This window comes from Xenopus tropicalis, chromosome 6 (assembly GCF_000004195.4).
Source record: "Xenopus tropicalis strain Nigerian chromosome 6, UCB_Xtro_10.0, whole genome shotgun sequence".
Lineage (NCBI taxonomy): Eukaryota > Metazoa > Chordata > Amphibia > Anura > Pipidae > Xenopus > Xenopus tropicalis.
In genome coordinates, this window is record NC_030682.2 from 45,024,164 (window position 1) to 45,039,408 (window position 15,245).

The 15,245-nt window shown below is 37.8% G+C and overlaps 1 protein-coding gene across 5 annotated transcripts in view; it reads right to left on the reverse strand.

Annotated features, from left to right (window-relative positions):
• satb1 (SATB homeobox 1) overlaps window positions 1-15,245 on the reverse strand; it is a 99,684-nt gene that overhangs the window by 4,811 nt on the left and 79,628 nt on the right. For all 5 annotated transcript variants that reach the window (XM_012964164.2, XM_031903157.1, XM_012964163.3 and 2 more), the window contains 1 exon segment: window positions 12,711-12,866. In XM_012964164.2, the coding sequence (XP_012819618.1) occupies window positions 12,711-12,866 (156 nt within the window).

Consider the following 15,245-nt stretch of genomic DNA (forward strand, 5'->3'; position numbering starts at 1 on the left):
TATAAGAAGGCACGAAAGCCAAGTAAATTATTTGAACTTCAGGATGTTGCTGATTTTGAACTGTCAGAGTTTTATTTGACACCTTCTGTTCTAAATGCTGTTGCTATTCAAAATTCTGCCTTTAGTCCATGCCAGTAACCTTGCCCTCCCTTTAGTTTAATTGGTGGAATGAGATGCATAGAAACTGAAAATGCCATGCAGATGAATGCTGGGCTGTGTTCAAACCTGCTGTATACAACACAAATCCTGTAAAGTTATGTATTGTAAAGGGAAATTTATTGAGAAATAAAGGTCTTAAATCCATCTGCCACACAAGAATTATTATTATGCACTGCGTTAGAAACAAGTGCCATCTGCAAATGTCTTGCAACAGTAAGCAAGGAAATGCTTAACAATTCAATTCTCTTATTTAATATATAGAAGGCAAAAGATACTCAAAGATAAAAATCACAAATGCCCACAAATGCGGAATAAAAATTCAGGTTTGGCCTGTGAAAATAAAAGGCTTGAATGTTTAAAAAAAATAAATAAAATATATATATATATATATATATATACTAAAGAATACAGTATAAACAATAGTATACAAACATTTCCCATCATACATAAAATAATTGTGTAACTGGGAAACACGCATTATATCAAATGCTGGCCCTGTCACGCAGGTTCTGGTTATCCAGAATGGTCAGGACCTCGGGGTTTCTGGATAAGGGATCTTTCTGTAATTTAGACCTCCTTACCATAAGCCTACTAAAAAAAAATTATTTAAAAGTTAAATTAACCCAATAGGATCCCAATTATATCTTAGTTTGGATTAAGTACAAGGTATTGTTTTATTATGACAAAGAAATTGTTCTTCAATTTTTTGATTAAAATTAAGTCTATAGGAGAGGGCCTTCCCATATTTCAGAGCTTTCTGGATAACAGATCCCATACCTGTATAAAGAATGCAAAAGCCAAGCTGATCTCACAGCAAAAGTATCTGCCAGAGGCAGCTTTATTCCCATTCAGTTAAAAGGAAGTGGCTACAAATTGGAGGGGCATCTTGACTACTAGAGCTGTCCCCGATAGAACTGCAACAGTCAAAACACCAGGTGAGTCATTATAAGTATGGGGTATATAATATGTTTTTATGGCCATGGTTGCTCTACAGTCTAGGGGGCTGATTTACTAATCCACGAATCCGAATGAGAAAAATTCGGATTGGAAAACGAACATTTTGCAACGTTTTTGTATTTTTTGCGATTTTTTCGTCGCCGTTACGACTTTTTCGCAACCATTACGACTTGTGCGAATTGTTGCGACTTTTTCATAGCCATTACAAATTTCGTGAATTGTCGCGACTTTTTCATAGCCATTATGACTTTCGTGAATTGTTGCGACTTTTTCATAGCCATTATGACTTTCGTGAATTGTTGCGACTTTTGCATAGCCATTACGACTTTCGCGAATTGTCGCGACTTTTTCGTATTGAGCGCTCAAAAAATTCGCGACAATTCGCGAAAAAGTCGCAAAATAACGATCATTACGAAAAAAACCGCATTCGGACGCTTTTCGGACGTTCGTGGATTAGTAAATGTGCCCCTATGTGTAGCTCCGGCGTCTTTCTAACTTCTATAAGTGCTTCCAGTGGTGGCCAATAAAAAGAGCAATAATTTGGGGGTTGTAACCTTGGAAAGCAAGTTGCAGTGCCTTAATGAATTATGAATTGTAAGTATAGGACTGACCAGAACAAGGGATGACTTTATCCTAGCTGACCAGATGAACATATTGTAATATATGGCTAAATATATGGCATTTTAGTAGATAATATCCACAAAATGTCTTAATACCCTTTGTCTTTATAATGTATTTCCATGACAATGGTTGCTCTACAGACTGTGTGTACCTCTGGCTTCAATAGCTGAATACCTTATGCTTTTGCCTAGTCATTCTACATAAATCTTATTTTTTGACATGTCAGCAATTTAGTTGTTTTCTGTTTAAACCTATTTTCCAAATCTGAAGCCCTTCTGAAAAACAAGCTGTCTGGGTCAAAATCGGACAAGTGGGAACCCTACCTCCCATACTGATTTTCTGGCCCAAGATCTCAACGAACACATCAAATAAAAATGCCTAAGGAACAACATAGCCGTTATTAACCTCAGTCACAGCGAGTCAGTGCAGTTAAAGTGTAATTGTGGAATTTTTATATAGGGGCATTTTTACAGCATCTGTGAATCTAAATTCTATTCAAATAAATAGGACAACATTTTTTTGCTAAAACACTGGTGTTAGTATTTCTAACAGAATACACATATGAGAAATTACTTTCCCTTAAATTGTGCCTATAAAATGCAAGTTTGATGGAAGATTGATTTAAAATACATCACTACAGTAAGTCAAGCAAATATTTCTAAATCTCTAGTGATATTTAAAAAAAAAAAAAAAAACAGACCTCCTCCCCCCCACTCCATTCTGTTTTTCTCATATGTATGCTTTATTTTGAGCCAGGGTATAGTTTTTCTTATCTAGTTTGATTAGGTGACACACCCAGAATATAACAGGTAAAGCATCACAGTAACTCTTTTATATTGCATTTCCTGTGGCACCAAGGGTGGAGTTGCTATGTTTAATAAGCTCATTAAAATTCTATGGCTTCCTCTTTTCATTGTTTCTATAAACTTCTTTAAATCTCCTGTTTAAATTATAGGGATTTGTTAATGGGTGGAACCTGCACTTGCTTGAGCGTTAATAAAGGTGTGTCAGAATAAATAAATGTATATTATCTTTTTAGGGACTTCTTTTCAATAAACAACAAGCAGAAAAGGTAAGAGCAAATGAATAAGCTCTTCTCTTTAATTAGAGCTGCTTTTATTTTCGCGCATATAAAGGTTACATGGAAACTGCTCAGTGAATGGTACTTGATGAGGCTGAACAGTTAACTGTACAGTCTCAATCCTGAAACTACAATGGACTGAGCAGCCACATACTCTAATGTACACACTTTGGTAGCACACTACTTTTGCATTTAAACATAGAAGAAATAAGTTCAATCTTGATAATGAATCTTGCCCGATACAATGTTTGGGAGCAGTAGTTTTCAGACCATTTTGGTTAGCTGTTCTCTTAAAGGGGCAAAATACCCATGTTTTCACATGATTGCAACAAATTGGGCTTGTGCTAAACATGTTTTGTTATTAGTCACAAAAAAAATCTATAGTTTTTACTATGTCTTGAGCTAAACAGGGCAAACATGGGAACTGAAGATACTTCATGATTCTTGTGAGACATATCCTTAGAATATTCCATCAGTAACCCCTCACCCTCATATAGTGGACTAATAAAACAATCTCAACAATGGGTGAAGGGAGGGGGTTGTATACTGGTGATCTAATTATCAATCTTGCAAGTTACTGTATATCTAGAAAACACAAAGCAATCCAACACTGTGCTTAACCTTGGGTTAAAGGGAGACCATCTGACATTAAGGGCAATGATACCCGGGACGTTTTGTTGCTTGAAATAAGCAACTTTTGGATACTTTGTAAAGCTGAAGGGACGCATACATTTCTCCAACAGCAATTTACATTATTTCTGGTGGAAAAGCATTTGCAGGAGATGTAGCCATCCCATCCCCAACAGGGGGTGGATATGGGATGGTGACATCTGAAGCTATTATAATATACTACAAACTTCTAAACTTTCTACCTAGAATGGTACATCTCCCTAAAAATGCATTCTTTGTCATACAGTGTATATTCAAGTTTAACACAAACATGTGTGCATTCTCCAAATTATAAGACAAAAGAAAAATAAGACTTTTATAGTATGTTTCAACAAAAAAGGCTCAATTTCTTAATTTTTCTATATACAAAAAAATGGAAATTAATATTAAAATGCACCCTCTTGGAAAACTGTACTACACTGCATATGTAGTAAAACAGTAAGAGAATACATTAGGATGGCAATAAGGCATTGAAAGCATTTTATATTATTTACTAGGTTAAAACGGTAAAATGGTATTTTAAATACATCAGGTTTCATAATCTCTGCCATTTTTTGGTGGCAAAGTGGTATTGATCTTTTCAAATGCTTAAAATTAACCATTTCCAGAAGGTCATTATTTGATTAAAGGCATTAGCATTAAGGGCAAAAATGATGCACTGCCTTCCTTATCCATTTCAATCACAACATAATTTAATATAAAATATGCCATAATGATAATGAGAAAAAGCAGCACGATGCTGTGAATGACATTCTTTATCTGCATTTATTGCTCAGAATCCTGATACAATACAATAAATATTGCTTCTTTGTAATTTTAGTATCCATTCATTGTAGTTCAGAGACCTTGCTGAATGCGTGTGTCTTACTGTAAGTAAACTGTTGTGGTTATAAGCAGTGTGTTTAACACTAGTAAGCAAATGTATAAATTGCAGGTTTACAGGTTGGCACAGGATGCTGAGAGAACATGTATAAAATACTACTTTAGCCAAACATTTCTTTGTGCCTATAATTGTTTGCAAGTGTTAGATAAGAAAGGAACCCACACCTCCACATTTGACAGAGATTCAGTATATTATTTTTTGTTTAAACTCTCAAATTGGGCAAGCTGCAAAATATCTGCCCAATCGCCATCACCCTCCTCTCCCCACAGACACACATGTAGGAGTCAGAATTGCAGTTAAATTGCTTGGTAGAAGTGCAGGCCAAAATGAGCTCCTAACACATGCAAGTCACTCTGGTTTTCCTTCTTCTATGTTGAAAGCACTATAGCACATAAAAAAATCGGTGCACATATATTCATCATTATACATACCATGCAAGTGTGTGGGGTATAACTGAATAATCAAAAACCATACAGTCATAACAATATAGTATCAGTCACCTGAATTTGAAAAAGAAACATAAAGATACAAAATTATGTTTGACCTGATGTTTTCCAGGAAAGGATCTTTCCATACTATAAGTTTAGTTGGGATCAAGTGCAAGGTACTCTTTTATTATTACTGAGAAAAAGGAAATCACTTTTAAAAACTAGAACTATCTAATTAAAATCTCTGGAAGATGGCCTGACTGCTTAGGGTTCCATCTGTCCAGTTTTGAACTGGACAGCCTGGCTTTCAGGAGGCTTCATAGCCCTGCCCACTGACTTCACTCGTGGTTTACCAGCCCTGCCCCCTGATGTCAGCACCCACCCCCTGCCCTAGCTGCCAGAAAGTGGCAACCCTGTGGCTGTAATTCTGAGCTTTCTGGATAATTATCAGTTTGGCCACAGCATTAAATTGCATAACTAATGATCCATACGAGGCTCCTTCATTCCGTTTTTTGATCAAGAACCAGCACCAGTTATCCAAAACAGAAGACTAGGCCAAATGATGACCACTATTAATGCATATGAGTGTTACTGCACAACCCAGTAAGGGGCCTCCTTCCTCTTGTCTCTTTGATACTTGACGCTTAATAACTGTCCTTTGTATCTATTATTATAATGACACCCCTGTTTGTTCTATTTATTGTTCTGTTGTACAGCACTGTGTACATAAGTAGCCCCATATAAATTAAAAACATACATACAAGGTATAATGAAGCTACACTGATTATATGGGATGAAGGGAGTTCAGCCAACCATGTGTGTTGCCATATTACACAAAACAAAACCTAATGTTACTCATTAACTTTAATTGCCTTATAAGGGGTGGCGGCCAACACTGCTTAACTATTTTTGACGGTACTAAATTGGTAATCTGATTCTAATCTGTGTTTAATAATAATACGCAGTTTAGATGTACAGTTTGCAGTCAGAGTGCATGAAAAGTTAAAGGTTAAAATGCTTGCTTCTCCACATGTGGTTTTCATTTGTAAAAATGAACAAGCTGTTTGTGGTTAAACTGTCTAATCGTCTGTTATCAACCTAGCACTGCATTGAAAATTTACAGGATACATCAGCCTCTATGCCACATTAGATGTACAAGGGAGGGGTGGGAGGAAAAAAGGAGGAGAGAGTTTATCCTGAGGAATAATATTTCCAATGCAGCCGCTCTCACACTACATCTGGTTGTGCCGGTAGCAGCAGTTAAATTGAAATATTTCTCAGCGTGTGTCAGAAACATGCAGAATGGTAATTATGACAGATCTGATTAAGCCTGAGTGCCACTAACTCCCTGGCCAGCTCCGGTTGTGCAGGTGTGACCTTGTGCGTGCCTGCGTGTGTAAATAAAATTAATTACAAGCGAGAGGGCGAAGGCTTCGGTGACATCACAAAGCGGAGAAACTCCCAAGGGGGAGACCTAATGGAATATTTTCCCTCAGTCTAATAATACAGTTCATATTGACTTGAGGTAATTAGTGGGATCATTAAAGCAGTTTTCCCGGCGTATTTGGCTGCCTGATCAGATTAGTGAAAATGTTCTTCAGAACAAGCCCTGTGTGGTCTGCCAGAGGAGGAGGAAATAAAAAGCAACAAAGCAAATTTTGGAATGATAAGCAGTTCTAGGCTTTCAGATCTACACAGAACCAGATCGGTCGCTGGGGTTCCAGAAGCTGATGTTTTTCTCCTTCATTTAATGCCCTCACTAACTTTTTATACAAAAATGAGCTTGTACCGTTTATTTTTCTGCATTATTCTCATTTATTATGTGAGTAGGAGCCAGCATATCGTTTCTATGATCCTGGGAGAGTGATAAAAAGTGGTACTGAATTTTTTTTTTATTTATTACATTTTGAATAAAAACCACTTTTACCTGGTTTGACTTTTTGGTTATATCACTATTCATAATCATCTATTTTATGGTGTCATGATGTAATCAGAAATACCATAAAAGCAAGCACAACAATGACCAAAACTGCCTAGGGACAAAGACGTCTATAGCAATATACAATGTGTCTCTAAAATACTTGGACGCGGAATTTAATTGAAACAAAACAAATGCACTGAGCATGCTCCGGTTCGGTGTGCACCACGCTCAGTCACAGATGGCAGGCTTTGACAGTTCCCATCCGTAGCGTGGATAGTCGACAGTTCAGCACAAGATCAGTGACATCCTGTCTCATTAGAGCCACGCTAATTATCACAGCTAGTTTCAGGGGAAACCATGTGTTGCAATGGTCAATTTGAAGGAGTCTGTGCATCAACAAAACTGGTAATAAGGATCAGACACCTTATTACATGACAGCACGCTGCCTATGATCTGATTTACTAAATTAAAGAAGCAAAGGCAATGCTGAGACTTGATTTTTAAAAGGAACTGTGTTTAGAAAACAAATATATTTATTAGGTAAACACACAGTTCTATAAATATGTAGGTTTATTTCTCATGGCATGGTATATTCCACAAACTAAATAAAGTCACTGATATTGAATTGAAAATGTAGCTCTTTCCTTTAAATTTTCTTGGCTAAAATGTCAGATTCCATGTCTCTAATTGAGAGAATGTCATATGAAGAGTGCTATACACAGGCTGATGAGCTGCGGACACTGTCCATCGGCAGTTTTTATCAGCCCATGTATGAGGCCCACCGACAGGCCTACCCAACAGATATCTTGGCGAAAATCGTCCAGGTGTCAATTGGGCAGATTTAAAAATCCTGTCAATGTGATCCTGTTCCACCCCAGAACAAAACAATTGTATCAATCTAATCGCGCACCTCTAGGTGGGTATATCGGGGAAAGATCCTTGTTTGGCGACCTCGCAAAATGAGCTGATCTTTAAGTGTATGGCCAGCTTTACTCTATACAAACATCAGTGCATAAGGCTGATATTCTCCTTACCTAGGGGGGTTTGTAATAAAAGGTGCAAAGTCTGCTACCAAACAGGAGGTACCATTTACTTATCGCCTTTTACCTCACCCAGGCAAACTGTGGCTTTCTTTAGATATGGTGAACGCGGAGGTGCATTAGACAGGCTTTACCAGTAGCATAAGCAGAAATCTACACCAACAAGTAGAGTCTACAGTGCAGAATGCTGAGTAAATTAATTGAATACAGCCAACGTGTTAAATGTAGCCTGTACCAGCTACTAAATGTGGTTAGAAATGGATTCCCTGGGGACTTTTTAATTAGATAAGTTTCTAAAGGGGCCAAGACATTTGTTTTCAATTTGTAGGTTCTTGAACTTTCATTAGTAGAGCTGAAAATGTTGACTCTGGTTGAAAGGGTGTGATTTTGTTAGGGCTCTGGTACACGGGGAGATTAGTCGCCCGCGGCAAAACTCCCTGTTCGCGGGCGACTAATCTCCTCGTGTACCAGAGCCCTTATACAACAAAACTAAGCTCACGAAAAAAAGAGCAAATAAGGAGATACATTCTAATTAAAAAGGGAAGCACTCTTGCCCTGTGTTTGTAGAAGTAACTGGCATGACAGCGCAAATAATGATTTCCTCTTTATTCTTTGATGCTGTCAATCTTTTACAGAATAAATCACACATGGAAATACACTAGGGGGCTGATTTACTAATCCACGAATCCGAATGAGAAAAATTCGGATTGGAAAACGAACATTTTGCGACTTTTTCGTATTTTTTGCGATTTTTTCGTCGCCGTTACGACTTTTCCGTAAATTGTCGCGACTTTTTCATAACCGTTACGACTTGCGCGAATTGTCGCAACTTTTTCGTAACCGTTACGACTTGCGCAAAGTGTCGCGACTTTTTCATAGCCATTACAAATTTTGTGAATTGTCGCGACTTTTTCATTGCCATTATGACTTTCGTGAATTCTCGCGACTTTTTCATTGCCATTATGACTTTCGCGAATTGTCGCAACTTTCGTATTGAGAGCTCGAAAAAGTCGCGACAATTCGCGAAAAAGTCGCAAAGTATCGATCATTACGAAAAAAACGCATTCGGACGCTTTTCGGACATTCGTGGATTAGTAAATGTGCCCCTAGTTCTGTAATAACAAATATTTTGTAGAGCAATTAAATGACAGTTCCACTATTGCTATTTGTTTCAAAAGTTGTTGCAGTTTAAAAATCAAATTCTATATCTAATATTAAATGGACCAATGTTGATGCTCGAAGCTGGATTTAATATAGTGCCTCCAAAAATAATACATACATTATAGATATAATAGCTTCAGACAATTTATTAAAAGCATTAAAAAACAAAAAATAAAAGTCAACCAAGCGATTATGAAAAACTGCACTAATTTGAACCCATCCTGTTCACCAACCATGGACATGTACTGTTTGGTCTGAAACTGACCTAAACACACACAGCCTAGTATAATTTTGCTTGCCATACTGGCAAGGTCAACATATGAGTAGATCTTTGTCAACTCTGACTACTGCATTCTAGCCAAAGTGTATATTTTGCTATCTACTAAGGCTAGTGTCACATGTTATATTTCTCCAACAAGCGGATGCTGAAAGATTGGGAAGAAGGCAGCCTAAGTATTACAGGTGTGTATAGGCTCATAAACACTAATCTGATATTGAATTAAGGTGGTCTGGAAAAGGTTCAGCACCAAGCTGCATTCCACACTTGCATGCTTTTGAATGTGTACAACCCAGTTGGGAAGAATGAGCTGAGATTTGTCCTGTGTTACCATGTTGTGGAATGCAAGAGAGATCCACCACAGGAGAACGCAGGGTGAAATGTCTGTGTGTAAGAGCCCTTAGAATACAGCCGAATGAAGACATTACAATTAAAGGATAAGGAAAGGTTAATATAAATTAAAAGTAAGTCTAAAGGCATTCTTTTTAAGTACTTACTGCATATCTAAATTCCCAGATCCCTGCTTGCTTCTCTGAGATATGGTGCTGGCAGCCTACAGCAGTGTGAAGCCTACAGTGACATCACTGAAATCTCTCCCCCCTTCCTGTATGCTGCCAGCGGCAGTAGCCTTCAGTAGCAATGCACATGTGCATAACTTGATCCTGTCTCCTGTTCTGAGCTACACATGCCCACCAGCCAATCAGAAGCGGATCTGGCAGAGGGGAGGGGGGGAGGGAATGAAACACACGAGCAGTATGAAGCAAGGAGGGAAAGGAAGGGAGAATACCTTTTTAGAGATGGCTGCCTGTTCTAGAAAATGTGAAGTAAGTGTGACTGAGTAAATATTTGATTAGGTGAGCCAAAAGTGTGGCGTTTTTACTAAACAATAGGAGGACTATTGGGCAGTATGCTTTTTAAATTTTGACTTGCATTCAACTTTAATACCCCAAGAGGTCATCACACACAGACATGGATGCTTACTATTCAGGGCCTATTCAGGGATTAAAAACCTTGTTGATTCTACATTAATGACTTTCGTCCCAGAAGCTTTAACAGAGCACCAGGATCTCAAATAAGATTTACAACACAATGTATTTTTAATTTATGACATGCGTACTCACTCTTGCCCCAAGTTACTGTAATGATGTATCAGAGCTGCACAAGTCTATTCACTAGGAGCAATTCAGAAATCAGCCTTTACAAATATGCAAAAACATGAGCTCAACCTTTGGTTTGCGTAACCTTTGCCTTACACTAAAGCACCCCATAATAAAGACAAACTAAGCAGAATTCAGCACCAGAAAAGTTCTGATCTCATATCCATTTTCACTAAAACAGAGGCTGCTAGCATTCAAAAACCCAGTCTAAAATCTCGATAGCAATTTTATTTAAAAAACAAGCAACTCCATAAACAAAACAGGGCAAGCATTAATAAAAATGTGAAATGTGGTTTCAAAATGAGTGTAGGAGGCGGGCGAGGGAGCCGTGGAACCAATATTCAATATATATTTTTTACACGTGAATAAAGACATCGGCAAAGGGATTCAGGTTTCTAGTTGCACACAACATTCTATCATAATTAGAAACATTTCAAAAGCCCTATAATTTCCAATCAAAATTACTGTAATTTCTGATATACAAGCCATGATTCATGGTGGAATTTTACATTACATGAGAGATTACAGTGGCCGCTGTATGATATGCTGCGCATTGAACCAGCATAAACAACCCAGTGGAATGTTTAAACAGCAATTTGAATTTTGATTATAACAATGAAAAAAAAAACACTTTAGAAATCAGCATTTTTTTAACAATCAAAGAAATAGAAAAGATTGCCCTTGGGAGACTATAGGAATCATTTTAATTGTGGAAAGGGTATGTTGGCATAAACTATTACCTCAAGAATCCATCAGGCATTTCTGTGACTAAAGATGGTGCCATTTTTTTGTACATAGCTACCACGTGGCACCTGTGAATCTGGCAACCAGACTAAGGTGCCCCAGAATCTGAGGTCTGCTGTAGACCTTATCACATGTATGGTGTGTTGCAAAACGGGGGCATCTACAGGGACCCTATAATGTAAGGAAAAAATCAACAAAAAACTGTTCTGTTTCAGTTTGAAGCTGGGGCAGTGATTAGCCTAATGTCTATATCTCAGAAGAGAGTGGCCTGCTGTGTGGAGGCAATGCTTTGTTCACTGCCTGCTTCACCACATACACACTCAACTGACTAGCCTGCTTGCTGCCTCTAATGTGACATATGTCTGAGACATTTGGTATATCAGCAATAAGGGGCGAGTAGTATGCTGGTAGTATTATACAATATACGCTCACTAGGATGAACCAGAGTTGTGTGTATAGGCTGACCACACAATAAATAATAACACATTTCCACATGTAAAATCTAAAAGGCATTAAAGACTAGTTTTAAAGCAAATACTTTGCAGCAACACTAATGTAATGTTTTGCCTGTCTATTCCTTGAGAATTAAAAGGATAAAGGGGAGCTACCAGTACATTATTAAATAAAGACAATACAAGATCTAACAGATTAAAGGGCCTGCTCCTGTTTTGTCTGTCGTACTGGGCAACTTTCCAGAAGTGATTAAATCAGAATATGTGTATACTCTTAAAACAATCAAGCATGCTAGCACTATACATAGAAAAAAGGGGGAACCAAAACTGGGTTGCTAAATAACTGCATGTGTTTAAATGGGCTATATACCCCCATGTTCAAAATGAGTGTAATGAATAGGGCTTGCCAGGTAGATAATTAGATTACCAGTATACAACCCTCTCGCTTCATCCATTGCTGTCAGCAGGGGTCCACTGTACAGGTGGATTATCTGTGGACTGGTAATCAAATTATCTACCTTGCAAAGACCAAACATGAACCAAGTAGATGTCTAGAGGTATAAAGTAACATGACATTTGGTCTGATAAATAATCAAAACCAAAATTTGACACATATTTTTAATGTATATAAATAAAAGCTAACCTTAAGGGCTCTGGCACACGGGGAGATTAGTCGCCCGCGGCAAAACTCCCTGTTGGCGGGCGACTAATCTCCCCGAGTTGCCTTCCCCCTGCCATCCCACCGGCGAACATGTAAGTCGCCGGCGGGATGGCAGGCTAGCGAGTCTTTTTCCCGAAATCGCCCCGCCGCGTCTGTCATCCCACCGGCGACTTACATGTTCGCCGGTGGGATGGCAGGGGGAAGGCAACTTGGGGAGATTAGTCGCCCGCGAAAAGGAAGTTTTGCCGCGGGTGACTAATCTCCCCGTGTGCCAGAGCCCTAAATCAGGTTTTATCTTGACTGTGAGTCGTGAATTCTTCAAGCAACACTTTTGTAAGCTATTTAAATTCAGATTGAGAAACTGAAATCTCCTTACTATTATGTGAGTAACTGGCGAAACCACTGACAAAGCAGTTAATAACAACCGAATGTAACTTTCAGTCCATGTTATCATTTATGATGATAGTTTAGTAGCTTTGTTCAGACTAAAATGACTTACCTGGCTTTTAGAAGCTGCAACCTTTGCAAACAGAGCCTGGGATACTTTCGCTCTCTTCATTTCTTGCTGGATTTCATCATAAATGGAAGCATTAATATTCATCGTGCAGTTTTCCAGGTTCCCATTCCGCTCTGTTGCAATGGTAGTAGTCTTCACCTGGAAGATATATTTAGACAGTATTATTTATAAGCAAATATATAATTGGGTGACAAAATAAATGAAAATTTGCAGGGCAAATTACTTACTATACGAAGCTGTCTTTCAAAATATAAGATGAGTGGCCTAACATGAAGCATTATCATAGATCATTTGATACCTGTCGAGCTAGGAATATTTCATTTTTTTACTAAAAAGGTTAATATAACATGATCACCATTGTTAAATGACAACACAGAATTACAAAGTCATAAAACAAGTTTTGTGGAAACCTGCCAAATATTTGCAAAGAGCCAGGGAAATCTATGACTGAAAGCTTTTTGCAATTAATGTGAAAGAATTTAACCATAAGTCTAAGAGCGATGGGATTATGCAACACAAGCCATGATTTATGCCTATGATAAACAGCAGAATGGTAAAGACCTGCCGTTTATTTTTTTTTCTCAAATTCAGGTTTACATTAGTGCTTTCATTTTACATACAGTGAAACATCTAAAATATTGGGGTTGCTTAAAAAAACGGACCCAATGGTGATTGCATATTGGCCCAATTCATTAAGCGACATGTGTCCTAACACAATCCTGCACTTCCACATGGTTATCAATTAGTCCATCCTGCCTCTTCTCATGAATAGTGTGCAACTGCACCTATTGATAATGGGAAACCCTAAAGCTACCACCATCCTGCACCTGGTACCTGGGTATCCAGGGTTCCCACAGTGGGTTCAGTCAATGCGTGCACTAGACTTTGAATTTGCATCAAAACACAGCCGCATTTGTTTTGGTATATCAGACCCAACTGTGGGAAATGCAAGATGGAGCACAGGCTCAATTATGGTGGGAAAAAAAAAGCAGCATTATGGGTAACAAAACATGTTGTTTTGTGAACGCTATTGCACACTGCACTTGCGTTAGTTAAATGACCCCTTTAAAGATTCTAATAACATTTAAGAAAGAGCAGACTGATATATTTTTACAATGTATTAAAAACCTGGAGCAGAAACGTCACTGGACACTAGGAATTACCTTGAAGATAAAATTCTGTGTGACTTGAGGGCTTTATTCTACTAGTAGAATGTTTGCATAGTTTTTATTTTACAAATTTCAGCTCTGTATAATACTAAACCCAATTTAGACAGCTGCATCAACTTTAAAGAGATACTGACACCGAAAATAAAACCTTTTTCTAAAATCTATCATGTCTTGCATGTTATTTATAATTTTGCCTTGAAAGTATTTGCCCAGTGCTTTTACATTAACTATCTGATCCCCCATGTTCTTCCATGAGGGGGCTGCCATATTTTTGCAGCAGGAGTCCGTTAGCATTAGAGGCTATAACTGACAGGCTGGTTTAAACTTTAAATTACTTGTCATGCAGACCTATCTGTGAAAAATGATTGACATGACCTATAGGGAACTTTTCATATACATTTTAGAAAAGTAGTTTTTAGTGTCAGTATCACTTTAAAAGTAATAAGTGTATCACATTAGCCCTCCTCCCATGAATTTAAAAAACACTGTGTGACCCAGCATTTTCTCACTCTATGGAAGCAGTGGAGAATGCTATAAATAGCCTAGCACTTAATTTAAACTGTAATTGTACTGGGCCCTGTCTAGTGAGAAGCATGTATGGCTTGAGCCATTTTTCTTTTTTATACATTTATACAAAATCACTGCAAATAATAACTTTTTGATGCAAATAAAATGGATAAATAAGACCTACCTAAAGAATTTTAATGTGGGATATAATCAAACAAGGTTTTGTGTTTAGCAAAATTGTCATAGGTAAAACCACAGGAAACAAACTGGAACTGTGTCCATCTGTTCCTATTATTGTATAGGGCAAGCCTTGTGACCCATGGCAGATATGGACTGTGGAAAACTCACTATATGCTCTTCCACAATCATTGTGTCTATGGATTAGAGGAATAACTTAAGGTTTCAAAAACATAATTCTTGAAAAAGGTCACTCAAACGTAAAGAGAAATACTTATATTCAACTGTAGACATAATTGCTTGGAGAATGGGATGTACATGTGTAAAACGCTGGCTGACCTGTTTATTGCAAAATTGCGAGTTCTGCGCCATGTCCTATTCAAGTCTTTAGGTAGTACAAAAACATGTTCAGATCTGTAAAAAGACTTTAAATTTAATAGTGACCTGTCCAGCTAATTATGGAATAATGAGCAACCAGGCTATGATATTCCCTACAAAGAGAAGCAGTAAGAAGTGCAGGTTTCATCAGTGGAGTTGGTCAGGGAAACAAATGAAATGATGGGGCCAGGACAAAATCACCCTTCTTTGAAATTGTGACAACTCTCAGCGTATGTCTATGAAGATTCTCATTCATCCATGACCTAACTAAAAAATCTCAATGAAA